This window comes from Acipenser ruthenus, chromosome 14 (assembly GCF_902713425.1).
Source record: "Acipenser ruthenus chromosome 14, fAciRut3.2 maternal haplotype, whole genome shotgun sequence".
NCBI classification, from domain to species: Eukaryota; Metazoa; Chordata; class Actinopteri; order Acipenseriformes; family Acipenseridae; genus Acipenser; species Acipenser ruthenus.
Window position 1 is genome coordinate 10,023,429 of NC_081202.1, and position 19,968 is coordinate 10,043,396.

Below are 19,968 nucleotides of genomic sequence, written 5' to 3' on the forward strand. Positions count from 1 at the left end.
TCTGGCATAAACTTATATCTAGCACATTTATTGATTGGGTTAGACCAGATCATAAAATCGGTACCAGTCATATTTGACAAAACAATGTTTGTCCTTTAAATGTAAAACCAGTCAACAAGACATTCATACAAAGATATTTTTTTTAATTCTCTTTTCTCTATCACTGTCTATTTTAATTAATTATAAATTAATTATTCATATTATAATTATCTCTTGAAAAGCCGTCTGATTTTACTATTCTGGTTGGTAAAATATTCATATGGCTCTGGTTTCTCTTGACTGCAGGAATGTATAAAAATAGAGGTCAAACTATCTCCCAGCTCAAACTGAGACTCACTGGTAAAGAGAAGATAAGGTGGTGTATCCAGGCAGCACAATCTAAGGACAATGGGGTCTATTCTGACTTACGTACGATTTACGCGCTGGAAGAAGGGTTTACATGCCCATGAATGGTAAATACAGTACCATATATGGGCATATAAGTCCTTCTTCCAGTGCGTAAATTGTGCGTAAATCAAGTCAGAATAGACCCCTATCTGCAAAATATCCTAAACCCTGCTCCAATTTTATATGCCGAATGGTTATATTTTCATTTGTAAGGAATATAATTTTGATTTTCACTTATTTTTAAGCACCTGCTGGCAGAATGAAAATAGGCTTGAGAAGTACATTAGTTGCAGCTTTTTCTTTCAGCTGGACATAATGAAAAAAATCACTTAAGCCAGTTATGCAGAGAGGTTTTCAGATGTCAGCAGCCATAATTGCAGACTTTTATTCACAGTTACGATCACAATAGTAGGAGTTGCTGCCTGTCAGTATCAAAGGTCTTTTGATAAGGGGGGGGGAGGGGGGGGGGACGGGGGGACGGGGGACATACTGTATGTCTTAAATTAACAATAACAAGGGAAGGATATATCCCAGAATTCTAAATGCTACATAGTGTGGAGTAGTGGTTAGGGCTTTGGACTCCTGGGTTAAATCCCAGATGGGGGACACTGCTGCTCTACCCTTGAGTAAGGTACTTTACCTAGATTGCTCCAGTAAAAACCCAACTGTATGTAAATGGTTAATTGTATGTAAAAAATAATGTGTAAAAAATTGTAATGTCAAGATTTGTCCATGCACTTATTGAGCCAAACAAATCTATAAAATCTGGAGTTATTCATGTATTATTTGCATTATTTACATTAGGTTAAAATTATATCAATGTTATAAAATAACCAAGTATCCAGTACCTTTTCATAGCATGAATAAGTAATGTTCTGCACAGACTTATAAACTGAACTTTTAATTTGTTACATAAACATCAAGGCATTCCCTCAGCAACTGGTCAATGTAAACATATATAGTATAGTACTGTATATGGATAATCTAATAACACTATTATATTATGGTACTAACTGTCACTGATAGTTTACAGCAGTTTTCTCAAACAACATCAGTTATGAATTTATCAATTTGGTGAACATTGCAATATTGCAATCTACCAGTTGCTTCAGATGTTGCCAGAAAAATTGCCACGTGTTTCAGGGTTTAGTGTTGTTTTTTCCTTCAGGTTTGCAAAGCAGCACATTATTTTTTAAAGAGAATTTCAGTAGTGATATCAGAGTGATGTTTTTGAACGACGATAAAATTCACCAATGTGTTTGTTTGAAATGTTCTGTGCATTATATAATTATATAATCCAAATGCCTTTAGAAAACTAGATATTCTTCATAAATACTCATGGCATACGTCTTCTTCCCACAACAGATAAAACTACATATACTATTTATTTATGCATAAAATATGCTACACTAAACACTTTTTTTACAATTACTTTCTAAAAGTATATAGCTTGTCAAGAAAAAAAGCCATTTTAAAGATGTTCTTCCAATTATACAAAAGTTGGACTGACCTTCTACCAGATTATTCTTAAAATACAACTCTTATCTGGAATCCATAAAGCCGCATCAAACTGAAATCATGGGCAATGGCTGCATGTGAGTTAAATAATAGAAGAGCTACACTGCGGCTTGATAGTGCCCTCCAGCTCCAGATCAGTCTGGTACTCTATTTCTATTTCTCCTTTACTTCAATTGATAAGACAGGAATTGATTTCACTTACTTCTTGGTGGTACTCACTCAATAACCCTTACAGGGCTTGTCAAGAACAAAATCACATACCTGTCCAGACAAAGTTCTTCAGTTCCCAGTAGCCAAAAATTATACTGATTCAAAACATTGTTTGTTTTTTTTTATAATTAATATGGCGTAGTGCAAAATTATTCTGTAAACATCATTATTGTCTTTTTACTGAGCCGTGAATTACTTTCAATATGCATTAGCCAGAACAAAACACTGTCTAACAAAGCACACAATGACAAGCCTGGAAAATAGGAATTCATTCTTTATAAGGCAGTAGATGTGAAAGAATATGTGAGGTCAGCAGCAGTATTAACTGTCCTTTTAATTTTCTCTATTGCTATTGTTCTACTGCACTGCAGCCCATTTGCATGAAGCACTACGCTGTTTTTGACAATCAGCTGCAGCTTTGTGCTCAAAGATTACAGTAATCTATGAAAGATGTACATTCTAGCCTCAACGTAATTCACTTTTGAAAACACACTCTTGGTTAAAAAGCCCATTACTAGGCCAATATGTTACTTACCAGCATGGCACAACATAAATGACAAAGCAACAAGGTGTAAGGTCAGGGGTTGCATTTTCTCTCAGTTTTCTAATGAAACAGCATCAATGTTCAAGGGTTGAAGTCTTGTATTCTGCTTAAACTCGACTGTCTGTAAAATTAGAGGAAAAAAAACAAGTTTAAGTATCAAGATAATATTGTTCTTTCAGAAATTGTTTTGCACAGTATGCATTATTTAGTATGTCTGCTGACACCATACAGTTACATTGATTGCAAACACTGCAGATCACATGGCTAAGACACTTAAATGCAAGTAGCTTTTGTGGTACAGGAAACAAATTAAGGTACAGTACAGTTTAGCACTTACACTGTTGCGATCCATTGCATTGAGAGGCACAAAGTGTGCAGATGTTTATATGGGGACAGAACCTCTCTTAGGTAATCCGATGCCAAGCCATTTAGTGCTTTATATGTCAATAGTAAGATTTTAAAATCCATTCTAAAATGCACTGGAAGCCAGTGCAGGGAGGCCAACACAAGAGTTATACAGCAGGTCTGTTTCTTTGTTCTAGTGAGAACCCAAGCAGCTGCATGCTGAGCAAGCTGCAAGCATGATAAGGCAAGATGCGGAAGCTCAGCAACTAAAGCATTACAATAGTCAAGTCTAGACCAAACAAAAGCATTAATCAACTTCTCAGCATCAGACAAAGAAAGAAAGGAGACATCCACCAAAAGATTGAAATGAACGATTTGTATTGCACTTGACAGATGGCCATGTCCATGATGAAACGTAATATACTTTGGCCCACGGCCTTGTCCATTAGAGCTCGATAGCCGCCCCATGAGCTGGCTGAACTGTGATGTAATGATTATTGATTAATGACAGTTATAGTCAGTGGGCAGGACAAGTGGTACTCTGGGCCATCTGCCCCCACCCCATGAGCTGGCTGAACTGTGATGTAATGACTATTGATTGATGACAGTTCTAGCCAGTGAGCAGTGCAAGTGGCTCTGAACCATCTGCCCCACCCCATGAGCTGGCTGAACTGTGATGTAATGACTGTTGCTTGATGACAGCTATAGTCAGTGAGCAGGGCAAGTGGCTCTGAACCATCTGCCCCCACCCCATGAGCTGGCTGAACTGTGATGTAATGACTATGATTGATGACAGCTATAGCCGGAATGTTACGGAATGTTTTGATTACGTAGGTGATTAGAGGGAGGGTCCTCCTTTCAGAAACACAACATAATTAAAATCAAATCACAATCAAATATAACCTACAGATTTCATATCAGATGTCAGGTTGCCCAAAACATTTTTTTAGGAATTTACCAGCTGAGAGCCTAACAGAAAAACTTGTGTCTTACCTGAGTTCAATTGCAAGAAATTCTGAGACATCCAACTTGATTAGCAAGACATTCCAGTAAGGCTGAAATAGCAGCGGTGTCACCAGGTTTCACAGAAATATAAAGCTGTGTGTCATCAACATAACAGTGAAAGTTTACACTGCGTTTACGAATGACCTCAACTAGTGGTTGCATTTATAAAGAAAATAATATGGGACCAAGAACAGACCCTTGGGGCCACCACAAGTAATAGTGGATAATCCTGATACAACCCCCCCTAAAGAAACAGAAATACTGTCTGCTAGTTATTATTATTATTTGTTTATTTAGCAGACGCCTTTATCCAAGGCAACTTACAGACACTAGGGTGTGTGAACTATGCATCTGCTGCAGAGTCACTTACAACTATGTCTCACCCGAGAGACGGAGCACAAGGAGATGAAGTGACTTGCTCAGGGTCACACAATGAGTCAGTGGCAGAGGTGGGATTTGAACTGGGAACCTCCTGGTTATAAACCCTTTTCTTTAACCACTGGACCACACAGCCTCCTAGTTAGATAGGACTTAAACCAGTTCAGAACAGTTCCAGTCAGGCCAACCCAGTTTTAAAGATGATAATTCAAATTGAGTGATCCACACTATCAAACTCAGCACTAAAGGTCTAAATATAACATTTTTGATCTATTTAAAAACATTTCAATTTCAATTTTTTTTTTTATGATATATTTTTTTAAATGACTGCACAGATTCTTAATTGCCAAATGTGTGGCGTTATGCCCAAAGCAAACTAAAAGCTGAATGTTTCTTTGATCATCAACAGCCTTTCCCACTTGATTTGCTGCCTCAGTACCTTTTTGCTCTTTTCCATTTGCTGTTTGCGCTTTGACCTAATTCTTAACTTTCCACGTCATTCATTTTACTATCATGGATCTGCAGTACATTGTGTTGTGCTTGGTGTTTTGTATCAAAGATTCTGTCGTTTTCCAACCTTTTAAATACATGTTTTATTTCAAACATATGTATTTACCAGTAATTTCTCCTTCTAATTAATTTGTATCTACAGTACCACCTCCAGAGCCTGACTGACACTTCGCTGTCAGTGATATACAAATGCATGAATCTGGCTGTGGGGTGTGCCTCAAAAGACAAACTCTAGGTATTCTGCAATTAAATGATTGGTGGCAGTCTTCCTCAATACTCTAGCATGTAATCTCTCATCGGGTTCAGCATTTCACTTGTGCACTGTAGAAGGCTTACACAAGGGTTAACAAATACATAGAAATACCTGCCATTCTGCACGGCTAACAAGAAGTAAGAAAATGGATACAAAATAAATAAGATTAACACACCTTTAAAGCCATGGCTTGGTTGAAAAATGGCAATATGCTTAACAGTAATAATCAATTAGATACAAATAAATAAATAAGCTGGTTTAAAAGGCCAATAAGTTACAGGGCAAATCAAGGCTCAACATTTGAAAACACAGTTTGAAAACACACTTGCTGAGTAAAAAAAAAAAAAAAAAATGAAATCGAGTTCGCTACAATACAGTATATTACATATTTATACATTCCAAACGTACGGTCACTACTGTATGATTAACACGTTACCCAAATTTAAAATATTATACTGCACTCCTGTTATAGTGGACACAAACTCTGTACTGTAATCATAAATTACAATGTGTACCAGTCGTCAACAAAACCGTACAAGTAAACAACATCTTTTTTGTGTGTAATAAAAAATAAATAAATAAAAATAAACACCAGTCTAGGTTTACAATATGTTTCTGGTGAGGACACAGCATACTTTACTTACTGTGCTACATTACAAGGACTATGGGACATGTTTAACTGAATGCAGATGGCTGTTTACTAGAAATCTGCCTTTGTCAAAGTAGGAGCATTAATGTACACACAAAGGGATCTTAAGCACATTTTCTACACAAAGCTGTGCATGTCCACACAAATCAGTGAACGAACAATGTCAAATTTATGAGAAGATGTAATGCTTTGCTTTTATCAATAAGTGAATGTCCACATTTACCATGTCTACTGTATAACTGTAAAATACATGGTTCAGTCTGGATTGTAAAATAAGAAGGTTTTCAACTTACCCTTATGTTCTATATTGTGTAAAATAACACATTCTTCCAGAAAGACCCAGTTTTAAAGTGTCACTTTACAGGCAGTTTGTATTTGAAAATAACACTCACCAGTGATTATAAACATATTAAGCATTTGTAAACTATTGATTTCTAACATGAAATGAAATGCAATTCCTCCCTGTCTCGTAAAGACACTCCCCAACATACTGCTTAGGCTTTGCAGCTGGAGACTAGCACAGTGGGGATTTCATCTTCAAGCTGCTGGTTTCCTAGCAACACCTTTTCAACAAGAGCAGTTGTATTTTCCCTTTTTATATGAATAAACAATGCAAATTAGAATACTCTTAAACAGACCCCAACTTTCATGCTGTTAACTGCAAATGTTGTTTAAAGGATTAAAAGGGAGACATTGTTCTAGTAATTATTTTAAATCAGGATGTTATGAAAATAAATACCCCAAAATGTAACAGGTTTTATTTATTTGTATGATAATTCTCACAGCAAACATTGAACATGGTTCTTGGCATGTGTTAAAGAGAGGAAATGACCGTAGGGGCAGGCAAGCAACATTGGTGTGGTGTGGTGGTTCTCTGTCCTGTTATTCTATAAACTCAGTGATTGAGGATAAGGACAAAAGTAATGAAACAAGTAAAAAAAATATGTTGAAACTGTTTCTCTGACAGAATCTGTTTATGTTGGTCCCCAATGACTCACCTAGTAAAAGCACGACCACATGGTGTGCAGAGTGAGTCATATAGTCAGGGGAGCGCAGGTTTGCGTCCTATCTGTGCAAAGTCGGTGGTCTTCCTTGGGGATTCTACAGTGTAAGGGAGGCAAAAATCGACGGTATCTTGTCAGCATGCTACAGCAGACCCCACTGGCCAGGTGTCTCGTGAGCTCAGACAGACACATGCAGGGGTGGCCTTTGTCCTCCAGAGGCCTGTTGCTTGCTAATGTCCACTCTCAACCTCATAGGTGTTAAGAGGCAATTGGCTTAGTTATATTAGGGATAGGAGGAAGCCCACTGACCTTCAGTTCTCCTGAGCTGTTATAGAGAAGCGCAATTAGATATTCTAAACTGGGGAGAAACTCGGTGGGTAAAATAATTGGGCACTCTAAATTAAAAAAAAAAAATCTAGTTGTACACTGGTTGTATGCCAAGTGGTTACAGGAAATACAAGGCCACTTATGGTTGAGAAAAGAGGCTCCCAGCAGTGTTGTTCTCAAGGTCACTGATTTGTAACTGATATTATGATGAATTGTATTGCCCGGAAAGCTAAAAGATCCTTAGAGTACTTTTCACATCTGCAATTTATTTTCTTTTTTTTTTATCTACTGTATGATCAAAGATATGCTAGTTTAAACAATACAGAGACACATTCCAATCGTTCATTACTGCTCCTATAATAATTGAATAAAGCACTGAGAATCAACATGCTGTTTCCAAATTAAGTGTGATAACTGTCTAAAGTAAAAAAAAAAAAAAAAAAAAAATATACATTCATAAATGCAATAGTGGAAATGGCTTGGGGTGTTAATCAAATTATCAAAGTAAAATTATTAATATGCCATTCCCAACCAGAACCAATAACAATAAACATATAACATCCAGCACTGTACTGCACTGACACATTTTAATACCAGAGATACCAAACATTTTAGTTTTAAACTAAACAAAACCAAGACTCACTGGCCCTTCTTGGCTTCCACTTAATTAAGTACATTGTTTATGCATCAGAACTTCTATCAGTAGCTTGTCTATCACCATGCACACATGATACAAGGGAGAAGTTCATGATACAAGACAGTACTGTCTTTTCAAATGGTCTCTTAAACTAGAACGTGTATCAGCCCTCAGCTACTACCCTCCAGGCGGCAGCTGTGACTCTCAGCTTCCTGCTCTCTCTCAATGTGTCTCCCCAGCCACACAAACTCTAATTTGTCAATTAGCCAACAGAGGTTTAATAATTTGCTGGGTGAATACACTTGATTTCTGACTGTTGCTTTACTGCCCACATTATGAGGAATATCAAAAAAGAAACTATTAAGACCTCTAGTACTATCCCTCATAAAATTACAGAAAATCTAGTGGCTAACACCAATTAAAAAAGTAATCTAGTAAAATTGTCAGTATATAAAAAAAGAAAATGACACTAAAACACAATACTATGGGGGTCATCTATCAAGCGTATGCGATGGCATTAAGGCCATAGCGCCGAGTTTACACCGGGCTTAAAATTGCCCCATATGTATCATGACAATTTTGCTCCGCCGCTCATTAGCTATGCACTTTAAGGTGTGTCAAGCCTTAATTATATGCATGGGCAAATTGTAGATGGGGTTCATTTGTAAATGAAGTCTGTGATATTAAAATGAGATTTATGAAGCGGCAGAACAGCTGCGCCAGCCCTAAAAGGGTCCACAAATAAGTCTGATTTTAAATTGGTCTTATTTGGGCACATAGAAAATCAGAAAGCAGCTGTCAGGAAAGAGCATTATGGCAGCAGTCCTATTTCTTATGAAGGAAAGTGCAGCCTTCTACCTTCGTGAACAACCCAGGAACAGAGGGAGAGTACTGAGAAAAAGGGAGAGTACTTAGGGTCTGCATTACCCTTTTTGTTCCCCCTGAGGATTAAATTATAGGTTGACAACGGTCATATCATTATGTGCAATTGTTTATATTCATTGTATAATAAAAGTTATCCTTTTCATTATGTATATTTGGTTTTATCTGTCGTATAATAATAATAATAATATAATATAATAAGATGCTTAGACAACACGGGTCATTTCTGCCTCTCCAGATGAGCTACCTGGGCTTTAGTGGGTTAAAACCTATACATTTTATTTAAAACACAGGTTAGCCCATTTTGAACTGTAATTTCTGCCTCTCCAAATGACCGACCTATTGTTCAATTGAGGTAGGCCTAGCCCATTTGGAGCGGAGGTGCTATTTTTCAAATTTGTCTGTTAATCTGTGCTACCGGTAGCCCATTTTGAGCACCGGCGCAGCGCATTTAAGGATTTAAATGTGGCAGTTTACGCCATGCCTCATTAATTTTGGGCCAGTTAATACATTCGGGATGGGGTCAAATTTGTGCCGCGGCAGAGCACTACTTTACACTCCACCAGTTTATCGCTGCGTCAATCGATCTTGATACATGTCCCCCCATGACTTTTTTTGCACATCTCATGATGTCTTCAAAGATACATCAAGATAAGACTAGCACACTTTACTGTATAAAAGATTACAAAAGTAAAATACATCATGGTAAAAGCATAGCTTTTACCATGATGTGGTAAAAGCTGGGCAGCAGTGTGGAGTAGTGGTCAGGGCTCTGGACTCTTGACCGGAGGGTCGTGGGTTCAATCCCAGCTGGGGGACAATGCTGTTGTACCCTTGAGCAAGGTACTTTACCTAGATTACTCCAGTAAAAACCCAACTGTATAAATGGGTAATTGTATGTAAAAATAATGTGATATCTTGTAACAATTGTAAGTCGCCCTGGATAAGGGCGTCCTCTAAGAAATAAAATAATGGCAAAATTGCAAGTTTACTATACAGTGGTACTTAACATTATAATAAGTACTGTAGCTGTGTGATAAGGAAAAATATTCTTACCATTTGTATATTACCATGTATATTTCAAATGGCTATGGCTGTTGGATATAACTTTTAGTGATCATTACTGTAGAATGATTGACAAAGCTTGGTGCCAGTCAGTCTTTGGCTTCAAATAATTGCTTACTGAATTGATTTGTTGTGCACCATTCTGCACCAGCCATAAGGCTATCCAAATGTAATATATTTAAAGCCCAAGTTGCATTCAAAAACAATATATCTTCATACAATATATACAGTCAGTCCAGATTGTAGGAATATAAGGTATAAAAAAACACATGGTACCACTGCCTACAGTACATGTTGTGTCCTTTTTTAAAGGGTGTGCAGAGCATGCACAGAATGTAATTGTCAAAGCTGCAGTAGGAGATTTACAGAGATTTGGGTTAAGAGTCACGCGCAGAATGTTGTCGGCTTAAAAGCACTGTTCTCAGATAGCTAGCGCGATCGTCTTGCATATTAATGAGAATAAAAACACAGCACCAATTACAAAACAGAATCTGTAAAGTAAGAGACTTAATAAAATACCTATATGCTAATTATTCATACCAGGCCATTATGGTACAGTTGAGAAATATCATTTTTTAAACGGTCCAGACATACACAGACACAAACTCTGTATTCTGCACGTACCAGCCCAGAATCTTAATATTTGTACAAAAGAGACTTATTAGGACCAGTAGTTATAGAGCTGACGTCTTACATGTACTATCTCCTTTACACCGCAGGGCACAGTCTCTTACAAACTCTCACTACATCTTTTTCCCCTGAATCAGCCCCTCCTGCTATATTATTTTCTACCAAAATGATGCTGCTTGCTTAAACAGTTATAAGTGAAGGGACTGCTGTGGTACAGGTGATAGTACTGGTGACTAAATCATACTTAAAAAGACAAATTCATTCAGTTGAACAGGGAGACATGTCTAGATTACTCAACTCGGTCAACTAATGGGGGCGGGGGAAGCTTTCTATATTCGATACAAAAAAAGTAATAAATCATACTAAATGTTCATTGACAGACCACACATTTTAAAGTTAACCCCCAGTGCCATTGTTAGCAACACTGTCATTTTTACTTCAACTCTCTCTGATATCTAAAGTTCAGGCTGGAGACGATCCCTGGAGTTTGTGATTATGGAGACCATGGCTGGCCAGCTCATCATAATCTACTTGCGTTATAGTATTTGACTTTGTTATGTACATTATAAACCAAATGGAAAGCTGAACAGATAACAGTGACAAGAACAACAAAACTGCAAGATTTATGTCTAAATATAAATAGTCACTAGATGCCAAACCATGACCTTTCAACAATGCAGTCATTAATACAATGTGATGAAAGCACTTTGCCATATATACTGGTAGTGTATTCACTGAGAAATAGATTGGGCTGGAAAAACAGACAAATGCTATAGCTGGCAAATATTTTACATTGTACATTTATATAGTACAGTACAATTAGAATGCTATTCTTATTATTTTAACATCTGTTACATAATGACAACACCACCTACACTACAAGAAAATATTCATATTGTATAAACAGGTTTTGGTAAATTAGGTAGGTACTGTAGCTCCTTTTAAGTTAACCAGAATGAATTTCCACAGTACAGTAATCCGTCACGTATCCAACTGCGGTGGGACCAGAGTAAGGTCGGATATGTAAAAAGTCAGATAAATTAATCCTGTTTTAAAATACCATTATACACAGCTGTAACAATAACTATACTTGCACAATAATCGTTTGGAGATAGAGCTTTTATTAGGGAGCTCCCCTAAATCCCTTATTTAAAAGGATACAGGGTATTAATGCTTGTGACGGATTACTGTAATTTAGCATTTTTATGTTGATACTGTGCATTTACAGCGGCTTCTATGGTTAACTATAGTTAATTGTGTTTATGTTTTACCATAGTTAGCAATGCATGTTTTCAGTAGGATTTTTCTTTTCATTACAAAATGACTGCAGTACACCAGAATGTTCCCATAGAAAGAAATGCAGTGTTTCATTGAAAATGAAGGTGTGGCCATGAAGGAGCTGAGGAATGTGATTGTAGCAGTATCTCTGCAGACAAATGATAATGTCAGGAGAAGGATGGTCAGTGTGAGCGAAAGAAATGGCATTAAACATGCATGAAGTCACAACTGTCTGTCACACTGCAGATTGTTTATTTCCAGAGACAGAACAAGTTGACTCTGTCTGAATAACAGCATCTGCTCTCTCTTACCGGTGACTATCTCTGTTATAATGTAAAACAGAGGACAACAAAATGTGCCTGGTGATGATTAGCTGTGGGTGGCAAGCAAGTTATGAATGCATCTTTCATTGCAAGACTTTTCTTATTTTCTCATTTTGTTTTACTTTGCTTTACAAAATAACCATTGTGTTATTTGTATGACTTTTGAGTTGAACAGCACTCACTTATTAAACAATCTTTTATTATTTGTTTGTTTGTTTTTGAACTGTTACCAAATTTCTACAATAGTTTGACTTTAATGTACAAAATCCACACTTACAAATAATATGGTCAACTGAACACACCACTTGAAACTGGAAACAGGGCTTCTGGCCTTAAGTTAAGCTAGCCCTGTAATGGGCTATCACCTGTAATTAAATGGGGGACAACTCTATAATTAACATGTATTTTCTGAACAAAATAAAATTGTTTTAGTTTTCGGACTGCTGTGCACTGTAGCATTGATAACTGATAAATCAGATATAAAATAAATAATCTACATTGCGTAAGATACTAGATCTTTGGAAAGAAAATTAAATGACTATTATTATTATTATTTGTTTATTTAGCAGACGCCTTTATCCAAGGCGACTTACAGAGACTAGGGTGTGTGAACTATGCATCAGCTGCAGAGTCACTTACAACTACGTCTCACCCGAAAAACGGAGCACAAGGAGGTTAAGTGACTTGCTCAGGGTCACACAATCAGTCGGTGGCTGAGGTGGGATTTGAACCGGGGACCTCCTGGTTGTAAGCCCCTTTTCTTTAACCACTGGACCACACAGCCTCCTGTAAATATAAAATGTCCCTCCTGGCTACAACATGTCCACAGCAATGTAGGGATGTCAGAGATGCATACATTCTAAATACCTCATTTAGAAGATTGCGGTGGCTGGGTTTGGTCAATCATCATTAACAGCTTGAAATATACATATTTAAACAGACCCAGGAAGGCTGTGGAGTAATGTATGTAAATTAATGATGCATTTTTTGAGGCGCTTTGGCAACATTTAGTTAAAGAAGTAATATTAATTTCTAACTCCAAATAAAGAGGTTCTTGATATCCAAGCCTAGTATTATCATAATTGGTACATAATGTTTAAGCCATGTCTTTCACTTTCTACTGTAGATTTTATAACTAAGACATTGAGAGAGTATCAATACCCAATCCACAGTAAGGCTTTGTCTCACAGTCCAGACTTCAGTAATGTTTTGTGAATGCATTGTCAGTGTACAATGTGCAAATTAAGGTGAAGAGAAATATTGAACAGCCCTCCATATTCTTTTCAAATCCTATCAATATATATATATATATATATATATATATGACCTTTCAACTTTTCCTGCCCCGACTACTCTCTTTATACACGTTGAGTAGGCGGAGCTGGCACAGTTGAAAGGTCATATTGTCATGAATCAAATAAAATGAGGAAGGGGGTTCAGTGTAGATACTTACTGCATTTAGGTGCTCGGGGTTTATTGAGTGGGGGTTCTCAGCCAGGATGCCTAATGTATTGGGGAGACGCGAGCCAACACAGTGTGGAAACCTCTACCTTAAAGCATCGTCTGTAGTACTGTCACAACAAGCAAGCTCTACCCCTCCCTCTTGCCAGGCCAAAGAGAGGTTTTAAAAAATAAAAGATAAATAAACTCTGTGACATTATTTCCATAATTCTCAGGTACTATAGGCCAGTTACATATATATTTTACAATCCTCCCATATTCTTTGTATTTTCAACTATACAGTAATTAAAAACTCCTTATGCAGTGCAGTACATATAAAGATGTGGCATATTTAAAGTTCCATAAAGGATTTTCATTATTAATCAAATTCATAAGCAAATGCTTGGTGCCATAAATCCTTGATTGTCAGATTGTTCCATACAACTTGAATGACCCACTGAGTTTAGGAAGTCCCCGTGAACAAGATGCCTGAATCTCAGTGCACTGATTCTGAATAAATCAGTTAACTGAGCTGAAGGAAATCGGAACAAGCCCACCAACCATTTGGTTTAAAAAGGAATACAAAATGGAAGAATGTACAGTAACTCAATGCAATGTGCTTTACAAACTGTCAGCTTGTCTGTTTCCCCGGGCCTATAGCATCACTCATAGCAACCAGAAATTCTGCAGAAAAGCTAGAAGAAACAAACCCTAGGATTACATTTTAACGATGGTGCTGCAATATTTAGTGCGGCTTTCAAATTGATTGTGTGATTTATTGTTTGGTACTTACTTTTAAAAAGCTGAATAATTCAAAAGTAATCCAACAGTCAAGTAGTTCAGCGTTCACGATTTATATTTACTGAACCAATTGTTTGAACTATACCTGCATGTTTATACCCCAGGAACTGAGCGGATCAGGGTAATGCAAGACTATTCTACTCTAGTTCTTTGTTGCTTTAATCTAAGAGGTTATGGTGCACTCTCCTCATTGTCCAGCTCTTTAATGTCCTGGACTTCTGTTGCTGCCAGAAGAATCTCTGTCCTGTGAGAACACCACATTCATTTTTCATGGTGTCTCTTCCACCCATCTCATTGTTATATATCTCTTCCACTCTAAGGATTTGAGCATTAATAATGTATTTAAAAAGATATAAAGTTGCTCATCATTGACACAGCACAGATTTCCATAGATGTTCCAAAAGAAGATTCTCATTTTTAAATTCAATCAACCAACAGAGCTTTGCATATTAAATATGTGGAAGCTACAAGTAAAGGTTTTAATGTACAAAGCACGATGTCTTAATGGGTTTTTCTTCTGGTATTTTAGTACAATGGGTAACAGGGTTGAAGGCTAAACATAATAGATCCTTTATCTTCCACTTCAATATTGGGGTCAAGTACAAAAAAATAATGTATCTCTTGGCATGTTAATATAAAATAATTGTTTCTGCTGATAGGAAGTAAATAGCTGAACAGTGGTAAATGTTAAAGTGTAGGATCACATGTATTAATTGGATTCACATTCTTGGTTTGGGAGTTGGTGTTTGAGAAGACCACATGAATTTTATAACAGGGTAGGGATCTGTGTTTTAGGATAGGGTAGAGGGTTTGCTAAGATGGAGAGAGTTATCAATCAAGTCAAGATAATAAAATCTTAGCCACCACCCCTTTATTGAACATTTCAACAGCAGCTGGAGTAATGGATATGGTTTAATTGGAATTGTGTCCTCTAAGCAGAGACATAATATGGCACCTTTGTCTGGCTGCCAATATGATGCCATGAAAACTTTTCAAACATCTCCATTTAGCCTTCATTTTGGTAGAATTTTAGTATGCAATATTATCCCCATTGGTTTTACTACTACTGGTACTGAAATTACTATGCAAGAGCAACACAACTGCAGTAGTAAATATGAGTTTGTGTGACTAACTGCAAGAAACCTGCTTCACACAAGATTACGAACACATTTTACCTGCTCATCTGAAACTGTAGCTACAGTTATATAACCTAAAGCAGTCATTGCTGCGATGCTATTAATCGCTTCCTAGAAGAAAAAAAAAAATGTGTTTTTTAATACAAACTTGGCAACAGTGTCATTTTTTGGACAAATTTAATTTGCAGAACATATGATGATTTGTTAGATATGTTTCTTCAAAAGCAAGTGGATTGAACATATTCTAAGAATATCTGAATATCTAAATATCATTTAAATGTATGTAGTAGAGGTCATAAAGGGCTTTTGGTGGATTTTTTCAAGAACATGTGATTTTTTTGTGCCAATACAAAAAGCAGCAGTGACAACTTACTGTACCAAAGTTCATGTATGCATTTAAAAAAAAAAAAGTTCTATATTACATGCAGCAATATGCTATATAATGTACCAAAGCATCTGAAAGGACACCAGTTTAAAAATAAAAACACCACAGATGCTTCATAAAACCGACCGATTTAATCTTCTACACTTCCATGCTGTCTAATAGGTGGAGCTGTGTTATCTCAGTCTGAACTGCAAGGAAAAATGTTTTTTGTCCAAGGTTACTAGATGAAAGTTCAATAGATTAATCAAACTAGATATATAGATACAGTAGATAGATATAGATAGATAGATAGATAGATAGATAGATAGATAGATAGATAGAGATAGATAGATAAACTGAAATAAGGACGGATACTGTGACCTTTAAAAAAGTCAGTATTTTAGATTCCACACCTATAAAAAAATATTGTACATACTGAAGTACAGAAATAATCTAGTATGTGTCTATACACAAATGTATAGTGCACATATCAAACTAAACATTATTTACATTTTTAAAAACGAGAACTGACCGACATGTGCTGTAATGGTTGGATCTGTAATGCTCAGCTGTGCACGTGCAGAAACAATATTGCAGCAGCAGGCATCACCTTAAAAAAATCCTGACTCTGTATTCTCGTGGAGGGGTCCTAGTCAATGTTAATGCCACCACACTGCATCACCAGATCCCCGCCTCAGCACATTTAATCTCCTGCAATCCTACAACCAGCAGAATAAAAATCAACTCACCTTTTAATGCCTCTGGACATGAAAAAGAGACACCGTGCCACTCCCATGTAAATATCCCACTTTCAGTGCAGTGCAGGGATATTGTTTTGTATAGTCTATCTTGCAGCAGCCATCAAATTAAAAGGATTTCAAGCTGTGACCTCAGAGCAAAGCTCAGCCCAAACAGCAACTCCCAGGGTGGTTAGGCAGTAGGAATAGTATTTCCGCACCGTGTGTCGTAAATGCTTGCTGATCAAAATGCTTAGCAAAATAAATATTTTTTTTTCAGTCTCCTTGAAAACAAAGGCATCAGAATTACTGCCACTTGCCTGCATGAAACTATGAAGTCCTTCTCTGCAGTCTCTTAACGCAAGAAGCAATCCCTGCTCTCTCCACAAGTCCCCCTCTCACTGCTCTGAGATTAAAGAACCAGCACGGCATGCATAATTTATGGCGTCTATGTTTCCTGCATTCACTGGTGAGCCAGCCCTGTAATGTGCTATCGATCACTCTACTATTACACTATTCAGGAAGGAGGTAATTGATTCACTGCAACACACAATATTCCATCCTAAATCTGGCTTTGGATGTTGGTTTTACAGCACTGAGACACAATCCAAGCTCAGATCATGTGTGTTCAGCACGCCACTGCAGGGTGCTTGGCTCCTGCTGCATTCACTGTATCTCTGCCCGTGCTGCAGCATTACTACCTGTCATTAACCCCTTTTCTGCAGTCATATCCTATGTTCTGATTTAAGAAGAGTAGACACATTTTACAATTTTAAAGGGATTGCTCTTTATGTTAAACTGTTATCTATGCGAGACAGTAAACTAAATAGATGCGTTCAATTTGCAGCAATAGTGACATCTGTCAATTTGATTACCATGTCCTATATTTTCTATTATCAATTTGTAATACAGCTTACTATCAATCCATTTACTTTACTGGTACTTTCATATATAGGTCACCATTTGTATTAAGCTGGCTGATGCGGATGAATACAGACATTCATTAAATAAACCACCATGTTATGGACAAAGCAACAGGCACCAAATTACAGTGAAGATTGTTTTAAATGTTGATTACTTCAGATATTCTTAATGATTTTCAGATACGTATCACATATTGTTATATGTAGAAAAGATAATCAATTCAAATATCTGTTTAAGTATTTCTGTTGTGAAACCATCCCATAGTATTAAGAGTATGAAAAGGATCCAACATTATATCATATATATATATATATATTTTGGATGTGCACATCAGGGTTAAATGATTACAAATAATTGATTTCAGGATGTTTCAGAAAAAATCCCTTCTTCAGCTGTATGGAAAGAAAAGTAAACTTGTTATTTGTACATCCAAAAAAAAAAAATTACATTTTTTCATTTGTGTGCACTACAGTTATACCTCCTTTAAACAGTATATGGATAACTTTTTTCATCACAATACTGTACATCAAGTTAAATTAACAAAAACATCTCACAAATAAACATGCCATTTTGTAAGCCATCTACTTATAAAAGCCACATACATAAAAGACTTACACCAAAGAGGCAGCTGGGAGAGGATATAAAACTGGAATGAGCAATTTTCTTATTGTTTCCAAGGAAAACAGAAAAAATAACCTCTAACCCTCACAAAAATACATTTATTGGAAAACCTTATTAAATCCCTCACGCTAGGACTGAGCAATGGAATTGTACAGTACCGTGTCCTTTCCAAACAAGCACATTTTGAACAGATGGTTCTAAGTTGGTGCACACTACAGATATAGCACCTGCTTATATGAGTCCATGTCTGACATTACATATCTAATCTGGCCATGCCAAATACACAATAGATGTTGGTAAGGTTCATCTTTTAAGACACTCACTGACTGAGCCATTCCAAGTTCCCTTTAAAAAAAGAGAAGAAAATATTGAATATATTAATTGATTAATTATATAATTTGAATATATTAAGATTTTACCAGCATGGGCCATGCAGAGATCCATTTCAGATCTGTACAGATATGTTTTTTAGTAGAAATACTGGTCAAAATGTGTTTTCCTAACCTGAAAAATATCAGCTCTTAAATTAAAGAACAGATGTGAAGCATGAAGCAGGCTTATGAAGGCCCAGGTATTATGAATCAATATTTAAAGCAATTGATTGCTATTGATTACATCTGAATTGAATCACACAAACACAAAAATTAAACTAGTCCAGTTTTTGGGCCACGGTTTGGTCTGCACAAAATGTTACATGGAAACACAAACAGCTTTTAAAAAAATACATTCTGTGATAGTCACCTGTCAGCAACATTGTGTGATTAAATCTAGGTTTTTTTGTCAACTTGTAAAATGGATTCCTTTGACATCTAATTTAACAATACACAGCACAGTCCAATCACGTTTCAGGTCAATGTATTTCAATGTAGTTTAATTCCTAACAAAGGCTACCTGATCTTCTTCCTTTTAAGTTGGACACACCTTTATGGTTACAATTATAGTGAATAGTCTTCTGCATGCATCTATATAAGGCATTGTGAATATGTGAACAGTAAGTGCTTTTTCTCAAGATAGCTGTGGCAGATGAAAAAAAATGCTAAAACTAAAAACAAAAAAAGTAGTCAAGTAAAAAAAAAAAAAAGATTGTTAAATATACAATATAAAATATACTACACATTCCACAATGGTTGTCTGTTTATATGTACAATATACATTTTATCTTGGGGAATTTTGATTGGATTTTTTTAATGAAAATATTTAAAAAAACAAAATTCTTTAGGGGATAGGAATAGAAAATAGCTTAATGGCCCAATTAATGTATTTATACATTACAGACATTTGAACCACATTTTTAAAATATAAGTTTATTGTTTTAAAATGTCTAATTATACTTTTGTTTAGGGGTGGTCCAAAATGACAATTTTCAGTGTGCTATTCTAACTTTGTGCCAACATGCTGCTACTACAAATTAAATTAAGTTTACTTTTTAGAACTACATAAGTTCATATGTGCTTTGTTTTTTGGTTACTCAGCATTGAGACTATCAGAATCACTACACTGTACATGAACTTCATGAAGATGTGTCTGGTAAAATATGTTCCAATCTTAACTTTAAATCAATACATTTTCCAACGAAAGGCTATAACTACTAATTATTTTGTATTAAAATATTTTTCAACAGCGGGACCCGATGCTCAAGGACCGTAAATTAAGGGTTTATTGATTGATCTGGTGGTATGTATATCAACTTGAATATTGCATTTATAATGTATATGTATAAAATGTACAGTATAAACAGACTAACTTGTTTTGACATGATTTAGAGATGTACAGTACTGTGCAAACGTTTTAGGCAGGTGTGAAAAAATGCTGTAAAGTAAGAATGCTTTCAGAAATAGACATGTTAATAGTTTATATTTATCAATTAACAAAATGCAAAGTGAGTGAACAGAAGAAAAATCTACATCAAATCAATATTTGGTGTGACCACCCTTTGCCTTCAAAACAGCATCAATTCTTCTAGGTACACTTGCACACAGTTTTTGAAGGAACTCGGCAGG

The 19,968-nt window shown here is 36.2% G+C and overlaps 1 protein-coding gene across 3 annotated transcripts in view; it reads right to left on the bottom strand.

Moving 5' to 3' along the window:
* The window catches only part of LOC117419767 (contactin-1-like), a 94,606-nt gene that overhangs the window by 46,871 nt on the left and 27,767 nt on the right, over window positions 1-19,968 (bottom strand). Inside the window, exons 1-2 of one of the 3 annotated variants that reach the window (XM_034032843.3) lie at window positions 16,436-16,961; window positions 2,651-2,780 (exon numbers count right to left, since the gene is read on the bottom strand). In XM_034032843.3, coding sequence (XP_033888734.2) covers window positions 2,651-2,705 — 55 coding nt within the window. In that variant the 5' untranslated portion in view covers window positions 2,706-2,780; window positions 16,436-16,961. Of the gene's footprint in view, window positions 1-2,650; window positions 2,781-6,092; window positions 6,241-16,435; window positions 16,962-19,968 lie in introns of those variants that run through there. The other 2 variants (XM_058985758.1, XM_058985757.1) reach the window with 2 other exon arrangements.